Raw genomic sequence first — 18,364 nt, 5'->3', positions numbered from 1 at the left:
TACTCTGGGTCTACGCCGGGATGATATTAAGACAAGACGCCTACAAAGGCGTATATATCCGTGGAATGCGCAAACAGTTAACACAAATTGTCCAGTTACAGTGAACTTCAACTACAGGTAAACTTCGGAAAATGGCGAGAGATTACCAGAAAGATAAATCTGTAATATAACTTGAAGTTGTTTGTTGTAAAAACTCGTTATTAATGTTACTAAATTTGCAAATGCAAACAGCGAAGCCCATTAGCGGGTTATCAGGATACGGGATCTTTTATTTATTTATATTTTTGAAGGAGACTTTATTCAAATCCCACAGTTTTACCTGCTTCCTTAACTCCGTTCATTCAAAAATTACAAGATCAGCCTTAAATCATCCGAAAAACTTATTGCAAATCACAGTTCAACAACTTATCATCCTAGGCCAGTTGTTCAAAAGCCGATTAACGCTAATGTCAGGCTAAAAATTAACAAAGGAGTTTTATTCTCTACTCCCAAATGCTGTTCAAGGTTGAAACAAAACGTTGAAAACGTTGAAAACATGAAACAAAAGTTTACTTTAATCCTGGATTATGTTAATCGGCTTTCGAACAACCGGGCCCTGAATTCGAAGTCCGGTTCCGTAATCCTGGGCCCGGTTGTTCGAAAGCCGATTAGCTTAATCCAGGATTAGCGTAAACTTTTGCTTCAAGTTTTCAACTTCTTGGTGAAAGTTTTTTTCGCTTATTTTTGTTTTTCAAGATTGAATTCTTCTAATGTAAAGTTTTGCTAATTATCAGCGTTGAACAGCATTTTGGAGTAGAGAAATAAACTCGTTGGTTAATTTTTAATCTGGGATTAGCGTTAATCGGCTTTTGAACAACCGGGCCCTGGTTTAGTTCCTTGCAAACTGTTTAAATCTGCCGTGGCGAGGACAAAAAGACACTTGTTCCTTGAAAACTGTTTAAATCTGCCGTGGCGAAGACAAGAAGACAACATCTGTACTCATTTGTGTCAATGCTCAAAAATCTAAAATTCCGTTATTGCGTGTTCTATAGTCCAGTCCAAAGTTTTAATTTTACAATTCCATTATATTAGAAATCTCGTTAAGAAAAACTCTTAAATCTAGTAGTCCAGTCCGGCTTCAAATCGCCAAAACTCTCCTTCATCGATTCAAAACTCAACAAAAGCTACAAGCAGTAAATAGTTCTCAGAAACTACAAAAGTTCGTCATGATTCTACACTCGAGCTGAACAAAATACTATCGCTCCTCGAGAAAACAGACAAACAGCCGAAACTGTTCTGTGCCTGCCTCTTATGGCACTGAAAAAAGGACCGTACGTAGTACAATGGTACTTGACCGTAGCTGTTTCCCGGGAAACTAATCTTAGCCCAAAGGCCGAGAACCGATCAGGATACGGGATATTTAGGTAAAAAAATTGTGGGGATACGGGTTTTTTGGCTGTGGGAGGGGGGGGGGGGGGGGGGAATTGAGGAGATACGGGATATTTTTTAAAGTTGGAACGCATTGCGTACGTGTGGTAGTGCAGTAACTTGACAGTGTTTTTTTCCATAACTGTCAACTGAACTGCGTTTTGTTTTTTCAGGAGATTCAAGTTGTCCTCGCGTAATATGTAGCGCTAATAATAATTGTACAATCACCTGTGTATTTATACCAATACATACTATAAATACACAGGTGATTATACAAAATCGCGCGCTCTCATTGGCTCGCTATCTCGGATTATCAGCCGATAATCACCTCGACGGACAAAATGGCTGCCAGTAGTCGTTTTGCCACTGTAAGTGAAGATGATTTTCGCGTTGAAATGTTTTTTTTTCTCTTTTTTGAAATAATCACCTGTGTATTTATACTAAAACAATTATTCGCCTCAGGCTCAGTGATTATCGGTGAATATTCACCTCGACTTCGTCTCGGTGAATATTCACCGATAATCACTTCGCCTTCCGCGAATAATTGTTAAATATTGTTTTGGTATCGTAAATCATTACGGTTGATATCTTTCTAAATACCCCATGAGAAGACATGTGGTTCAGTAAAATACTAAACCGAGAAAGATTAAAGAAAATAAAAGGAAGTCAAGAAACATTTGGCTTCAAGGCTGACATATTGATAATTTACAACTTCTTTTTCACCACAACCTTAAGCGTGTACGCTGAGTTCTGACAGCTTTCCAAGACCAATATTTACTGAAGTTAAGCCACGTCCGGCAGGGTTAGTCTCTGGATGGAGGACGTCCAAATATACGACTTGTTGTCAGGAACATACGACCAAAAATTCTATTTTAACGCTCAAAAATGCGAAATAAGCAAGGTACAGATTTTGTTAGAAGGGGGTAGTTTCTAAAGAAACTGTGGTGCTGCGTCGGTGGGAAAGTAGTATACAAAAATTTTGGTTTTATCAACGGAGTTGATAATGTAAATTGACCACCGGACAGAGACTCTAAAAGCTGACGTTCGAGCGTTAGCCCTTCATCAGAGCGAATCCAATTCGCTCTGACGAAGGGCTAAAATCAAAAAATAAAACCAAAATTTTTGTATGCAGATTCTGTTAGCCTGCTTTATGCAAAACAAATATTGACGCAAAAGTAAATAAATATTGATATGTAGTTTTTAAGGAGAGCTAGTTTCCTTGAAAATCAACAATATTATCCAAATCTGTATTCATAAGACATAAAAGTGGTTTTCAATAATACGACACGGTGGCGTTGGCTTGTCGGGACACATACTCGGCCAATCAGATGTGTGAGCAAACAGGGGCACCCAACGTCAATTTTCGGAAAATATCTGTTCGGAAGACGATTTGAGATCTAGAATTTTCGGAACATTTGTTGTAAAATTTCTTGCTTGCCTACCTCTCCTAGGATTTTCGAACATCTGGAAAATGGAATAATTGCCCATTTTTAACGGATTTTTACCCCAAAAAGTTCACCTAGAATTTTCGGGAGCCTTTTTTCTGGCTGAAATTTTCGAAAAGGTAAGTTTTGATCCCTATAATTTTCTGATCACTAGACTTTCAGCAAGGAAATCCGAACAGATGAAAAATTGTTAGGGGTTAAAAATATGCCTATATCTACCGTTTAAATACTAAAATACGTTTAACAATGCTATGTTTAAGTGGTTTTGAAGTATATTCTCGTTGGGTGCCCCTGAGCAAAACCAATTGTGACTTAGTGGCTCGTGCGAGTTTTCCCGCGCTTAGTGCAAGCTGCATGCATTTTTCCTGCGTTATGATTGGCTCATTTGACTGTCGACACATGTCGTCATTGGCTAAAGTAATGTCATTGCACCCAAGCCGTTTGCACAACGCGGTTTTTTCGAATTCTTTTGATGCAGAGCCTCATATTCCATGTAGATTGCAATCTACATCCATAGGTCATCTACACACGTTTACAAAACTCCATTAAAAAAAAACCCTCTGGGATTTAGAGCATTGGGTAGTGCACGGTAATCCACACAAGGCCAAGTTGTTGAGGGCCTCTCTTTGGAAGTTATAGTTGGATGTGTAACTTACTAAAACACCTCAATCGATTGGATTTCAGAAATAGTCCTACCTTCAAATCATCAGGCTCGCTCCTCCCTGCTTCCGTTACAAGCCCTACCTAGAGTTTATGGAGACGGTGTTGAACGGGCCTTTACGTAAAATAAAGCTTGTAGGGATAAGGCATTAATCACTGAATACAAAGGAAGCTAATATGTTGTGGCCAAAGGTCACCCAGGATTAGTTCTAACTCGTTCTAGACCAATTGACATATCGCGTCAGTATTGGCAGTTACTAATATTTTCCATTTATTTTCTCCCTCCTTTGTGGTTCTTAAGAAAAAATAATTTACATGATTAGAATAAAAATATACTATTCTTGAAAATACATATTTACATGTATGATATCAATGTTTGTTTCCTCAAATTACAATCAATAAATTAAAATGTCACAGTAGGAATTAAAGCAAATTTGACGAAAATTATTGCAGCTACGTCTCAGGGAAGTTTCATTTTGCGATGCGATCGCAAACAGAATTCACGCACCAGTGGGAAGAAAAGTTTAACTACCTTTGATTTTGAATGACCTGATTAAGCCGGCAAAAATAACCAGACTTTCTGCTGCACCATAGATCAGGAACCATTCGTGGCATCGAGGACAGCACTAGCTCACTCACGAGAACTCCCGTGGCTTGCCAGATTGGAGTAGGTTCATATAAATTAAGACTTTTGCATCGTCCAGCCTTGCATTATACTTGACTTAATGACTTGCTTTCATCCAAACTTAAGTTGAACGTTCCGTTTCTAAGATGCATGCGAACACACAAAGAAAACATAACAAATAGCCTACTATAATTTCAACAACTCTATAGAACCAAACGGCTAGCCAGACCACTTGACCAGAACAACAAATTGACCCCAATACCCAGACAAGAATTAATAGCGGATAATACTCAGTTTTACGCGAGATGAACTAACAGTTTTTGAGAAGCCTTTGTTGTGTTTTGCTTCGCTCCAAATTTGACAACACTTCTGTCTGCACGCGCCGAAGAACTAAGCTTAGATTCTACTCTTGGGCCTTTCAAGCTTAAATCTTGACGAGCGCTTAAAGCTCTCTGAACTTTCTTTGTTGCCTGAAAAAAGAAAAGACGGAAGAAGAAAGAGATTTAAGCCACCGAAAGGGTCGCCCTATCAGATTTATGACTTAGGTGCGAAGCGTGTGAACGACAAAGTGCCGTAACTCATACGATAGACTAAACGAGGTTATTGAGGTTTTTTTGTGATATCTCAAAGCAATAAAAAGGGCCATTACCTGTACGGATACTCCTTTCATAAACCCCTTGTTACCATTGTCATTGTCGTTGGGATTGTCATTGTCATTTTCACTGTCGTTGGCATTGGCATTGTCAGTGTCAGAGTCAATGTTATTGTCATTGTTGTTGGCCATGTCAATGTCATTGTCAATGTCATCGTCGTTGGCAATGTCAGTGTCATTGTCGTAAATGTTATTGTCATTGTCATTGTCATTGACAACGTCAATGTCATTGGCGTTGGCTTTGTCAATGTTATTGTCATTGTCAATGTTCTTGGCAATGTCTATGTCATTGTCAATGGCCGTTTTTTATGCTAGAGACGTTAAAGTCGTCAAGACGCATTTGACGTCTGAGACGTTAAAGCCGTCTGGTATAAAAACGGGACGCATAAAAGTAGATAAACTAACGGACAAAAACAAGATTTTTCTAAAAAAATGACTAGGTTCTATTATCGGAAGTCACTGGGCACGAGCAAACTCGGCACCAAATAATCGTTAACACACGAACATGAGCAAATAAACGTGGCGGAATTGCAGCTTCTCAAATTTATGTCTCGACGTCGCCGGGAAGGACAGATGCAAATATTTTTTTGTGACAGAAATCAGTCAAGAAATCAGCATTTTCTGGCGATGGACGAGGAACTAGATTTAGCCTCGGCGCATGGCTTGTTTGTCTTGTCGACCAAGAGAGCAAGGAAGGAACGAAGTGCAGATTAACAAAGGACTCAGGGCTAAATGCGTCCAAGTTATGGCGTCCCGTTTTTATACTAGACGCATTTAACGTCTGAGACGTTTAAGTCGTCTGTTAAGTGCGTCTCAACGACGCACTTAAAACAAGACGTTAAAGTCGTCAGACGTTAAATGCGTCTGTCTTATTTCTCGTTTTTATACTAGACGTTAAAGTCGTCTTGAGACGACTTTAACGTCTCAGACGACTTTAACGTCTCTAGCATAAAAACGGCCAATGTCATTGTCGTTGGCATTGTCAATGTTATTGTCATTGTCAATGTTCTTGGCAATGTCAATGTCATTGTCAATGTCATCATCGTTGGCATTGTTAGTGTCATTGTCGTTGTCGTAAATGTTATTGTCACCGTCATTGTCATTGACGTCAATGTCATTGTCATTGTCGTTGGCATTGTCAATGTTATTGTCATTGTCATTGTTGTTGGAAATGTCAATGTCATTGTCGATGTCATCGTTGTTGGCAATGTCAGTGTCATTGTCGTAAATGTTATTGTCATTGTCATTGTCGTTGGCATTGTTACTGTTATTGTCATTGTCGTTGGCATTGTCAATGTTAGTGTCATTTTCACTGCCGTTGGCACTAGCATTGTCACTGTCACTGTCAAAGTCAAAGTCATTGTCACCATCACTATTCGCGCAATTCGACTGGAGCTAATTGCATGGGTTGATCCTCCCTCCTCCACATGCCCTGGGCATTACACAAAAGCGAGCAACAATCTCCATACGAATGCCATTGTACCTCCCTTTGCGCATTAATTAACATGATTGACAGGTGTATGGGTACAAAGGAGACCGAAGACTTTTACGTTAATCTATTTCATTAACTTTACCATTTCAAGATATACTCAATCCACATGGTGAGCATCGAGATGGATTAATTAACGATTTTAAGGTCGCCTGCATATTTCCAGAAGTGTTACCTTTTTCTTTCCTTTTATTATGTTGACGTGAAAATCTTTTTCCTCCATACAAGCCCTCACTTCTGAAAAGCCTCTGATAGGTGGAAGCACCGATTTACTACTAAACTTGGCTACTGCTTTGGAATCCTTCACACCTGAGAAAACATTCAGCGACAAATGAAGTGGGTTAAAGCGGGCGTCAGTGGTGTCCAAAGAAATTTCGCGATGATTGCTACTCTTTGGAGTATGCTTATAAATTCCGATATACATTCTCAACCAATCAAAGGTAAAAGCAAAACCAGACGTTTCCCCGCTTCAGATTGTTAGCCAATCAGAGGTAAGAGCAAAATCAGGCGTTTTGCTACGCTTAGCGCCAGTTGAACATATTTGGGAGGCGTTTTCATTGGCTCATATTGTTCTCGGCGTCACTGATCTTTATTAGGTTCAAAGAAATCCGCTAAAGAACCAAATTCTCCAAAACCAGAGTGAAAAGGGGAAACAGCCCCGCATAGTAGAGCATTCCACCTACGCGACAAACCTAACAATGCAAAATAGGTTTAGTTTCTTTATCATAAGTTTCAAATATTACCATTAGCAGCACGATGAGAGAATTCTCGGTAGCTGTTTGTCTCCCTTATAGCAGCCTCAACGTGACGAGCAGCTGCTATTCCCAAGTGACTCTTCGTGACGTCAGTGATCGCTCGCCCGGGAAACAGCCGTGAAAAGAGGGACACGATTTCTTTGTTTTGCGGGTCTAAATGCAACGACATAAGGACGTCTTGCCGAGCGCCATCCATGTCCTATATTGAAAAAAAGAAATTAAGGATAATGTTTCAGTTGAACCCATTAAACCCTCCGAAACTAGTTCAGTAGCTTCAGCAGTAACTTCAGACTGAAGCTACGTTCCAGCAAAGCGCGTTCCTTCTAGTAAAGCTGGAACCTACCAAAAACTGGTTACTATGGTCTTTGCAGTTTTCTCTTACAAAATAAAGTTAGTTTTATTGTTGTTGTAAACAAATAACATGCGCTAACATTGATTACTAAAAACTAGACCATTGGATAACACAATTGTAGTGTTTTGATTGGCTTAGCCATCATGGTATATGAGCTATTATACCATGCTCTACAAATATCAGCAACTGGACGCATCAGTTTTTTGTTTTTAGAAAAAAAAAAGGGGGAAGATTTATCCATGATTTGTGCGCGTTTTTAATAAAACAATTATCCCACTCGTGTTTGTTGGATATGAGATGTTTATAGCCAACAAGGCGCGTATCTATCATGTCATATCCAACAAGTGCGAGTGGAATAATTGTTTGTTACAGCACAGTCGCTATAACTAACCTCAATCATATATCTAGCTCTGGCACGTGAAAGATAATACGCTCCGATCCGTGGATTGAACTGAATAGATGTGGTGAAGTGATCTATTGCTTCAAGATAGTGCCTGTCGTAATATTCTAGTATACCAAACTCGTTATAGACAACGGAAAGTCGACATCTGACCGCCCAATCACTGCCGTCCATCTCAAGTGCTTGCTGATAGTCTGACAGTGAAAAGTGCAGCTCGTTGAGGCGGAAGAAACAGTCTGTGGCGGCAAAAGACAAGAAAAAAGGTTAGTGATAAATACATGTTGCTCTCTCCAGGTGACCAGGTGACCAAAATTCTCAAAAGGTACGGACGCAGCTTCCTTCAGTTTTTAGTAACAAGGTTGTGGAGAAAGTGGGGATATATCAGGCTGCGTTTTACACCGGAACAAAAGCTTGGGTTCCGGGGTTCGGAACGCTGTAATAAAAGAGATTTAGATTTTAAAATTTAGATTTAAAAAATCTAGATCTAGATTTAGATTTAAAAAGGGCAACGCTGTTCGGTACTCGCAGTAATGAAAATCGGTCTAGTCTGGGTCCGCTCTTGAACATGAAGAAGTGTTCTCATTAAAGGTTTTCCAGTGGCGATAAAGATGATTGACCATCTTAAACACAATATAAAAAAAAACAAGCCTTGTAAGATATCACGAACAGAAACGTTTTCTAACTGAACAAGTTACCGCAGAGCTCCATAGGCATCCACTGTCGATTGATAAACAGTATGCACGTAAACGTTCGTGTGGTTAAAGGGGCTAGGTCACGCTATTTTAGGTAATTTTATTTAATTTTGTTATGAATGAGCTCTAAACGTCAAATTGGCAGAGCAAGAGTCTTTCATTTGCAAAATCACGGCCACATAACAACTGAGGATGATTTTCCAGCTTTGTAAATGAAATTTTGATATAGACTGATATAAATTTGAAAAAAGGTGGGCCGCCGTTTTTCAAATTTACCCAAATTCAATCCATTTCAATCCTCTCCAGTTTTGTCCATCCATGTCCCTTCTTGGCTTCCCTGTGTTTTGTTAGAGTTCTTCTATAGTTTTGAACAGTTATTTTGATATTTTAGTTAATTCTATGACCATTCGATCAGTGCTGAAATTGCCTAAATTTGCGTGACCTAGCCCCTTTAATCTATGGCGCCTTTTATAGGGAGTAGTTAACATCAACTCTTTTGCTTGACTTTGATACTAAGCTTATTCACCTCCTCTATTGATATATAGTCCTTTTTCCTTTTTCTCTCCTTTAATTGCTTTGTTCAACAAAACTAATGCTTCGTCATAGAATCCTTTGCTGAGGAAATAAACAAGAACATGAGCGGTGAATGAGAGACTGCTGTTCGTGATCAGAGCAGGATATTTAAGATTCTTACAGCCCCTTTCTTCCCAGAAGGTGGATAAAAAATAAAACCCAGACTTCTCCATTTTGAGGTTGAACGTGCCAAGTGTACCTCAACAGGCTTCCTTTTTATGGTTGTTGAGTTGGTGACCTGGGGCACATTTCTCGAAAGTCTCGTTCACTTTTCGGGCCCTAAAAGTCATTTGCCTTCTAATGTTTAAAATGGCCGATCTTTAAGTCAAAATGATTGTTGTGTTCTTGGGCAAGACACTTTACACTCACGGTGCCTCTCTCACCCAGGTGTATAAATGGGTACCGGCAAATTAATGCTGGGATTATAAACCCGGTGATGGACTAGTATCCCATCCAGGGGGGAGTAGAAATACTCCTAGTCGATTCATGCTACAGTAACCGGAGATAAGCGCCGGCCTGATGGGCTACTAGGCTCGTAGCAGACTTTACCTAAGATTACGGTTAGGATTAGGGTTAGATTAAGATTGAGATTGGGATACATATTTAATCTCAAATCCAACTTTTGTGGGTTTAACTTAGTATTCAGCATATGGTGGGGTCATACATGGTGTTTTGGTGTTTCGTTTCATGTTTCAGTGTTTCATGGTTTAGTAATGCCCATCCAGCCTAGGCCTAACCAGATGAGTAATGGGGATACTTTCTAAAGGCTTAAAGACAAAAGTAGTTAATTAGCTTCAGTATTAAATTGCAGCCATCATGAGAATACATGTATAGGTCTTTACCTAAAGCACTCAACAGCAAAGTCATTATAGCACAGAAGAAGCTGTCTTTGAGCTTCCATGTATGTTTTGTTTCCCTCATTATGGTCTGTCTTGTCCATGGCTAAAAGATAATCATCTATAGCAGCGTTAAAGTCAGCCTGTAGTCTGTGTAAAGCACCACTGCAAATGTGGAACAAAACAAGACAGGGATACATTGTAAATATTATTGTACACAGTTTCCATCTCTTTCAATCCTCTCCAAAAAAGAAATAATCCAATTACTAATACTGGTTTGGGTTTGTAAGCACTTCCTCTTTAAATGCATTTTTACATATTTATACCCAACAAAATTAATTGCACCTGGGAATTAAATTATTTAAAGCAGACGAAAAGACGTTCTGAAAATGCATTAATTGATCAGTTTGAAAACACACTATTGAGCGGACAGGAAAAAATGGAGATTATAGGAAACAATGACCTTAAAGCGTGGCGATCGTCTTTAAATTAATACTTCACTTAAAAATTGCTTTAGTTTATTGAAGGTTAAGTTTGCTCGAACCTTCAGTTTCAACAATTTCAAGAGACTGTCTTATTAAAAGGATTGGCTTTACAATTATTACACTTTATCACATAATGGCAATCTTGTAGTGTACCATATGAAACACTGTAATTATTAAAAACATATAAATTATATTTGCTTACCATGATGCACTCATGACATGATTTTGACAAAATACATGTACATGAAGGTCACTACTGTGACAGCAACAAGAAAGCCATCTAAAAAGATCCTATGTTTTGTATGAAAACGTTTATATCTCAAAAATTAACTCAGTGAACTAGAAAGTACCGGTAATCAACATGGTAGCTCTGAATCCGCAACAAAACTTGCAAATCATTTCAATTTAGCATGCTAACTTGAACTTTTGAGAAACAAGCATTTAAAGACAAACTATAGGGTGCTTTGAAATGAATTGCCAGTGTTGCTATTGGTAGCCTATTATCTCACACTAATGAGCACATTTATGATTTAGTATACAAGCAATAAATAATTCCTGCTTTACATGGTACCGACGGTGATAAACACACAGTGGCTGCTTTAAGTTGGTAGTACAGTGTTTAATAGAGTCAATCCTTATACTGAATAGTACAGTTTCTTGAAAGTTTTGAAACTTGTTTTAGCCTGAGTCCTTAAAAGTATGGGAAAATTCAGAAAACATCTTAACATGCATTTGTTCACACTGGAAGTGTTATAACTTGTGAGGGAAGAGTGAATACAAAAAGAAAACATCTGTGTGGATGAAACTAGTTTGCTTGATCGTTGTCAATGAAAAGATATAAAGAGAGACATTTGTTTGGATTGGGGTGACACAATATTTTCTCAAATTTCAACTTACCGAAACACATGGAAATCTGCAACGGATGGATTTGTTTCTATGGCAATGGAGATTTTAGCCAAAGCTTCCTTATATTTTCCAACCAGATGTAACTGTACAGCCTAAAACAGGAAATAAGATACACGTAAATATAATTTTAGACCTTATGATGCCGACACATGAAACAAATGCAGCCGATGGTGATCGTCCTTACATTAATAGTTAAATTCATAATTTGCTAGAGCACAGTGCTAAAATGCATTCGATCCGAATGACAGCAACCAGACAGTCAAATCATTCCATGCCATGCCTGCTGGAAAGGTAGAATGTTATCTCTGAGCACCCTGTGGCACTCCTACGTGTATCAATAGGCCCATTGCAGGACTTGGACATTATTTCACTTATCAACACATGATGCTGGCATTAATATCAGCATGACCTCTCCCTTTCCTTTTCTGGGATGCAGGGATGGCACAGCGGTGAGAGTGCTCAGCTCCCACCAATGTGGCTCCAGTTCGATTCCCACACTTGGCGAGTCTACATGTGGGTTGAGTTTGCTGGTTCTCTACTCTGCGCCGAGAGCTTTTTCTCAGCTACTCCAGATTTATTTCCCCTTTCCTCAAAAACCAACATTTGACTTGATTTGAATTCATTGTTAATTTCAGTTTACACTCAACTGTGCCCTCAATTTGTGCTCCACTGCGCTTACACATGTAGGAAGACTAGACACTTATTATAAAGTTCCATTCCTTTCCTTTCCTTTCCTTTCAATTCAAGGTAAATACTATGTTGTACAAAACAAACCTTTCAACTCAGTGGCAACTAAAGAAAATAAGAAAAGTGCTTCAAAATGGAGTTTGCAATGTTGCAGAACTGTTTCGCAAAACTAGTGCAAACAACAAAAATTATAAACTTAAGCATGTAAATACTCTAGAGCCATTTCACTGCCCCTCATGACTGCTTGGCCTTCCCAGTAAATACATCATCCTACTAATAATGTTATTGAAGAGATCTAGACATGACCTCTTTCTGACCTGTTGTCTGCAGTCTTTTGCTCTTTTTTCAAGTGAAGCCATCAGTGTTTTTGCTTCTGTGTTATCAGGTGCAAGACCCAATGCATCCTTGACATCATAGTAACAAAGTGTGGACTATAAAACAAATTTAAATATCTGATAAACCTCATGTGTGCCCTCAAAAAAACAGCCTTCATTAAAACTTTGGAAACTGACAGCTTTAAAGTACTGGTCACTTTTCACAGGTCACTCATTACAAAACCTTTACTAAATGCTATTTAAATAACGAAGGCTTCATTAGGATTTGTTAGGCCTAAAAACGATGTTTAGGCCTAAAGTTAGTCAATTTGAGGGTTTTCGGTTGCTTTTACAGTATGGGTAAGACAATGACCTGAAATGAGTGACCTGCATAGTGTGGCCTGTGTGTTTTAAACCTGCCGTGATGAATCACAGTAAAAACTTTTGCCAAATACAAGTTAAGTTTCAATATTATCGCAACAACTACAGCAGCAAATTAAATTGCTGATATTACCAATGATGTAAATGACAGTGCTTACATTACGGAATAACTCATGTAGCCTGGCTCTCATTATAAACAGGTCAGGATTGTCAGTTTCTTCCTCAAGTCTCTTATTCACAAGTGCCAAGCATTCTCCATGTCGTTGCAGAGCAGCCAGGCACGCCACACTAATAAAAAATGTACATTATAAATGCTTTGTCCCTGATATGTTTGAAATTATTGATATTCTAGAATTACAATAATAAGAACTGTATATAGAACGTAAAGATTCTGAAAACATAACAATCCAGGCTGCACCGGCTCCAGCCTCCTCACAAGTTCACTATTGTCTTATGTCCAGAAATTCATTGAGAAATAACTACATGTAGATGCAAGACATAACATAACCTATTTGAAATTATAAGGTAGGAAATACAATACAATACATACTTAATTGACCTCTCCCCATAGGGGCTTTTCAGGGCCAATGAATCAACGAAACAACAGAACACAACAACTACAACTGTTAAGAATCCCAACTGGCCGGAGGCAAACCAGTTGGCTATTTACAAGTGCAGCTGGGAAGTTGAACCAGGGACTACCAGGAACAAATTCAGCGAGTGGTCAGAGCGGGTCTTGAACCCGGGATCTCCGGATCTCAAGGCAAGCGCCCTAACCACTGGGCCACACTGCCTCCGGAAATGCTTTGACTTAAACAGACAATTTATTTCTGTTATCAAAATTGGGCTTGCATCTTAAGTTATACGAATTTCCCGACATAGGTGAACTTGTGAGAAGGTTGGAGCAGGTGCAGCCCGGATTGTTAATATGTTTTTGCAAATTATCTTTACTAACAAATTATAAGGTTTAAGCTTAGAGTAAAGGTTAGCATTATTTTCAGGTCAGGGTAAATGCAGCAGTTTATTCTTTTATTAATACTTGAGAAGCAGCATTTGTTAGACACATTGTGATATTAATTGTCTGTAATCTGAGTCACAAGTGATTGTTGAAGTTGTGGAAAAGAACAAGAGACACTTCGTTACACTTCTTGAAATCTACGTGCATCTAATTAATACATGCATTTCTGGACGTATCATTCTGCACAAGTTGTGAGGAGTGGGAGAGACGATGGCATAGTTGTTCATCAACCATGTCTCCCACCAATGCAATTTAATGTAGGCTGTGTTCCTGTCAATTTCAACCTGGCCCCAGTCATTTAAAAGGTGGATATATATAAACACTATCTGCCAGATACGGGTAAATCACTATCCAGTGGATAACTCATAGCGAAACCAATTATAATAATAATTGCGCTATCCAATGAATAGTGATTTACATGTATACATGTATACTAAGCGTTATCCTCGATCCTTTTGAACAACTGGGGCCTGACTCAAGTTTTTTTTTTTTAGGTGATCCAGTTTGCTTCCCTTATTAAAAATAAATCAACTTCCAGCTGTAATGACATCTGGCTTATGAGCTGTGCTCATTAGAACCTCTCTGAAACTTGACTGAAAGCTTCCAACATGTAACTTACAAATTTAAAAGTTGACATTACAAGGTCACTGCATTTGAAGCAGAGTTAGGAGCAGACATGCAAGCCTCTGTTCAAGGTTACAACTTCTAAATTCATTACTTTACATTGACAGACAAGGAGATTCCAAAGGATCAGGAACAAAAAGAGGATTCTTTGGGAAAAAATTGCACGTTAGTTACAAATCCCCTAAATTCATCCCTGACTGGCAACAATGCTCACAGTCTTGATAAATCTAGTGGGATTGGGTGGAAACTGAACCTTAAGAGATCTGCAATTTTAAGATCCTCCACCCTCAACACTTGACTAAAACGCATTGGCATAGATTGCTCATTGTTTATGTTTTAAAATTGAGGGCAATAATATTTTCTTTCAAATTTAAGTAAAAAGCTTTACACAGATAACTGGCCTAGATCACACTAGACCAGCAGATGCATTTTAAACTTTTAACAGCAAAACCTACAAGGCTTTGATCTGAAAACAGTAGCTCACAAAACTTGACCCATGCATTCAGTTGAACCTTGATATGGACCCGAGTGAACACTTGTATGAGAATTAAAGGCCTGGCCTCGGTTGTTCAAAAGGTGGATAACGCTTATGATCCACCAGATAATCCAGTGGATAAACACTACCAAAGCCAATTGAGCTATCCAGTGGATATTAGCTATCCACCCTTCCAACAGCTGGGGCCTGAAATCTACATACTCTTTGGCTTGGTTACTATTACTATTAGTGTGGCCCAGTGGTTAAGGCGTTTGCCTTGAGATCCGGAGATCCCGGGTTCAAGACCCGCTCTGACCACTCGTTGAATTTGATCCTGGTAGTCCCTGGTTCAACTTCCCAGCCGCACTTGTAAATAGCCAACTGGTTTGCCTCCAGCCAGTTGGGATTCTTAACAGTTGTTGTTGTTCTGTTCTGTCGTTTCGTTGTGTATCATTGGCCCTGAAAAGCCCCTATGGGGAGCGGTCAATTAAGTATGTATTGTATTTAACCCATTGACTCCTATAGAAGCGGCTTCCACTGACAAGTAAAATCATAATTGGTACGTGTTAGAAAGAAATTTATCTCACTCCTTGGAGTCAATGGGTTAAGTAAATAATTACAGTTGTAAATATCATTCTGATACCAATTTCGAAAAAATGACAAATAACTCACAAAAACATTAACGAAATGAAAATCAAATTTAAACTGTTCAAAAACTTGTCCTGATATGTGTGAAAGGGGTCAACGAGATACAGATAATAAATGAAAAGAAGACAGTGTCAAACCTCCTTGTGTGGTAACCAATCACTTCAGGCTTCATTTCTGCGGCTCTTGAAAAGGACTCCAATGCTTCACTGTAGAGCTTTTCATCAAACAAACACTGTCCTTGAAGGAAGAAGAGGAATGCTAATCTGGAGTACATTTGTTCATTATCTGGGTCTAATATGCAAGCTTTCTTGAAGTTTAAAATTGCTGATTGAAAGTCACAAATCTGTAGACAACTCTCTCCTCTTCCGGTGTAATATTTAACAACTTCTGGTTTCAGGAAAATAGCTTTGTTGTAAAAAGATATGGCTCGATTGTGATCATCTGATTCCGATAATCTGCAGCCTTCAATGAAGCTGAAAAAGACAGAGGAGCAATTTTAATATACTCATGCAAAGCTTAAAGCAGGGCTGTCAACCCTTTAAGTCTACAAATATTGAGAATTGAGAGGGATGGGATGATAGATGACATCATAACGCTTGTGACGTAAAGTTGGAAACCAAAAGCTAAAAGTCCTAAAAACCCCTCTGAAGCGAAGTAAAATCAATCGAGATCTTCAATCTCCGTGATTAGACACAAGCACACAAGACCTCCCGCAACTTGGGCAAAAAGTCAAAAAATGCGCAAAAAGGATGTCATTGGCATTGCAACATTTAATTTGATTGGTTTATTCTGGACCAATCACATTATTGCTTAAAATTACAATCTGTCAAATTATATCAACAAACAACCACAACGAACAGTTTACCGGAGCCTTAGAAACGTTTGAATTTTGTTATTTAATAGTCATGATGATAAAATAATTTACAAAGTATTTGTTGTGAAAGTCGATTCTCACTAGAAATGACAAACTTTGGTCACTAATCTGGAGATTTCTGACCATAATCTTGAGACCGGGAGATAGGTCCAAAATTGAGTCTCCTGGATTATTTAATTTCCCCGCATTGGCCTCCATTTCACGCTAGATCCAGTCCAGTTGTCAGAATTGGAAAATGGCCTGTTCACAAAGATGTGCAATAATAAAATCAAATTCGCTTTAATTCTAAAAGCAGATTAAGGCCATTTTTAAGTTCAACAACACACTTAACCATATAACCATAACATTAAAATGCAGGCAGATCATGTAACCTTCTTTTGAAAGTTAAATCATAAGTCAACTGTAAGCACAATTAATAAGACTTCAACTTACTGTTGTTCAGCTTTTGCGTCTATGACAGTTTCAGGTGTCAAAAGTGCGATGGATTTTCGTCGGTATTGCGAGTGCGGTGTGTTTGTGGTTGGTACTAATTCAGCAAGACGAAAAGAATCGACAATGGTCTTCCTTCTCCTTCGAATTTCTTGGGTAACTTCGCGGTTAAGAGCTGAGGATTCGTCCCCGCTGTTCCCGTCTGATTCTGAAGGATGATCGACGAACTTGACAATGGCCTTTTGGGGTTCTTTGACCTTATCCTCGTTTTCTTCGACATTTTCGTCGGGTTGCTCAACTGGTGTGCTTCTCGACATCTCTTGCAATCAGGGTATCGTAACTACAAGATGATTGTGTGTTGGGTTCTTTTATAAAGCGATATATTTTTCTCGGGAGCTCAAGGAAAGTCATGTTCATCAGCCATATTTGCCTTGTCTCAATGGAAACGTAAACATGACACCGCTCTCGCATCGCTGGCTCAGAAACTTTTCGCGGTCTGGATTATAGGTACCTCATGTATCTCTTAACATAATGTATCTACATGTATTGCGAAGACCTCCACCTTGAATTGGATATCCTGGTAACTACTTCGTGTAGGAGTTTCAGGAATGTAATAAGACAATTATTTCATTGCGCTTGTTGGATATGAGACTGGTTATAGCCAACTTGGCGCTACGCGCCTCGCTCGCTATTTACCACGCCAAAAAGCAGTAATATGATTGGTTAAAAGAACCAAAAAGATCGTGCTGCACGAGCGGCACGCATTTTTGAACATTTCTCTCCCGTACTCATCAAAACCACTGAAAAGTCTGAAAACGCTTTGGCGATTTTATACATGGCACTGATTTTATTCAACTTGATTATTGTATATTCCTCTTAAAATTACAGCCGTTCAAGAGTTACAGAAGTACTTTCCATATTATTGCAATACACGTTGACATAGACATTGCTGTTAGAGATGCAAAGTGTGCAATTTTTTCTTATTATAATATTGTTAACTAGATAAGTTGAGTTGCAGTACTTTCGAATAAAAAAAATACAGCTACTGTTGCGGGGTATTTTGGAAGTCTGATTCCAATCTGTATTATGTTAGCTTATATTGACTATTTCGTTGGCACTTGTAATGGTACAGTTTATTTGGTTGTGCGTGATAACGCGAAGGCGGGTAAATCAGCAAAGTGAACACGTATGGTTTTGATTTGAAGCTTCGCGCGCGCTAAAGAAAGCCATAATAAACTTAAAATGTTCATATATTCGGATTCTTCATTTTATTACCTTTTCGGTGATATATAGTTTGCTGAACTTTTACCGAATATAACGCGCTTACGAAAGATTTCCGGAACGCATCCCAAAAGGTTAGCAGTAACCTTAAGGCACAAGGTATTTTTCCTTGAGGTAGTCGAACTGCGAACTAAAGCTATGAGATTGAACACACTGGAGACAAAGTCATTCTTCCCTGCGATTTTCGGAAGTTTGATGGGTGGAAGCTTAAAATGCAGTTTGGCGATTATTTGATCTTATTTGGCAGAATTGTGAAAATGGGTGTAAGCAAGTACGGAAGTTGACTGTTATGTTTCTGAACACTGAAACATTAGTGGCACAACTTTGCTCAGTAAGATTTATATGCGAGGACTTAA

At 38.7% G+C, this 18,364-nt stretch overlaps 1 protein-coding gene across 1 annotated transcript; it reads right to left on the bottom strand.

Moving 5' to 3' along the window:
* Window positions 1-3,762: 3,762 nt before the first annotated feature.
* LOC137990866 (tetratricopeptide repeat protein 16-like) lies at window positions 3,763-17,188 on the bottom strand. Its single transcript, XM_068835972.1, has 11 exons — window positions 16,731-17,188; window positions 15,562-15,897; window positions 12,818-12,947; window positions 12,282-12,395; window positions 11,269-11,369; window positions 9,893-10,051; window positions 9,004-9,092; window positions 7,777-8,021; window positions 7,022-7,232; window positions 6,454-6,587; window positions 3,763-4,607 (listed from the first exon to the last, which is right to left on the bottom strand). The coding sequence occupies exons 1-11, from the start codon at window positions 17,042-17,044 to the stop codon at window positions 4,434-4,436; spliced, it is 2,007 nt and encodes a 668-aa protein (XP_068692073.1). The 5' UTR covers window positions 17,045-17,188; the 3' UTR covers window positions 3,763-4,433.
* Window positions 17,189-18,364: the final 1,176 nt, after the last annotated feature.

This window comes from Montipora foliosa, chromosome 2 (genome assembly GCF_036669935.1).
Source record: "Montipora foliosa isolate CH-2021 chromosome 2, ASM3666993v2, whole genome shotgun sequence".
NCBI classification, from domain to species: domain Eukaryota; kingdom Metazoa; phylum Cnidaria; class Anthozoa; order Scleractinia; family Acroporidae; genus Montipora; species Montipora foliosa.
This window is presented reverse-complemented; position numbering and strand designations above follow the sequence as displayed.

Excerpts from the sequence above, each read along its gene's own strand:
- LOC137990866 (XM_068835972.1), bottom strand. The coding sequence starts at position 17,044 with ATGTCGAGAAGCACACCAGTTGAGCAACCCGACGAAAATGTCGAAGAA. Across the intron at positions 15,898-16,730 it reads GACGCAAAAGCTGAACAACA|CTTCATTGAAGGCTGCAGAT; the intron begins GTAAGTTGAAGT and ends TGTCTTTTTCAG. Across the intron at positions 12,396-12,817 it reads TACATGAGTTATTCCGTAAT|TCCACACTTTGTTACTATGA; the intron begins GTAAGCACTGTC and ends TTTGTTTTATAG.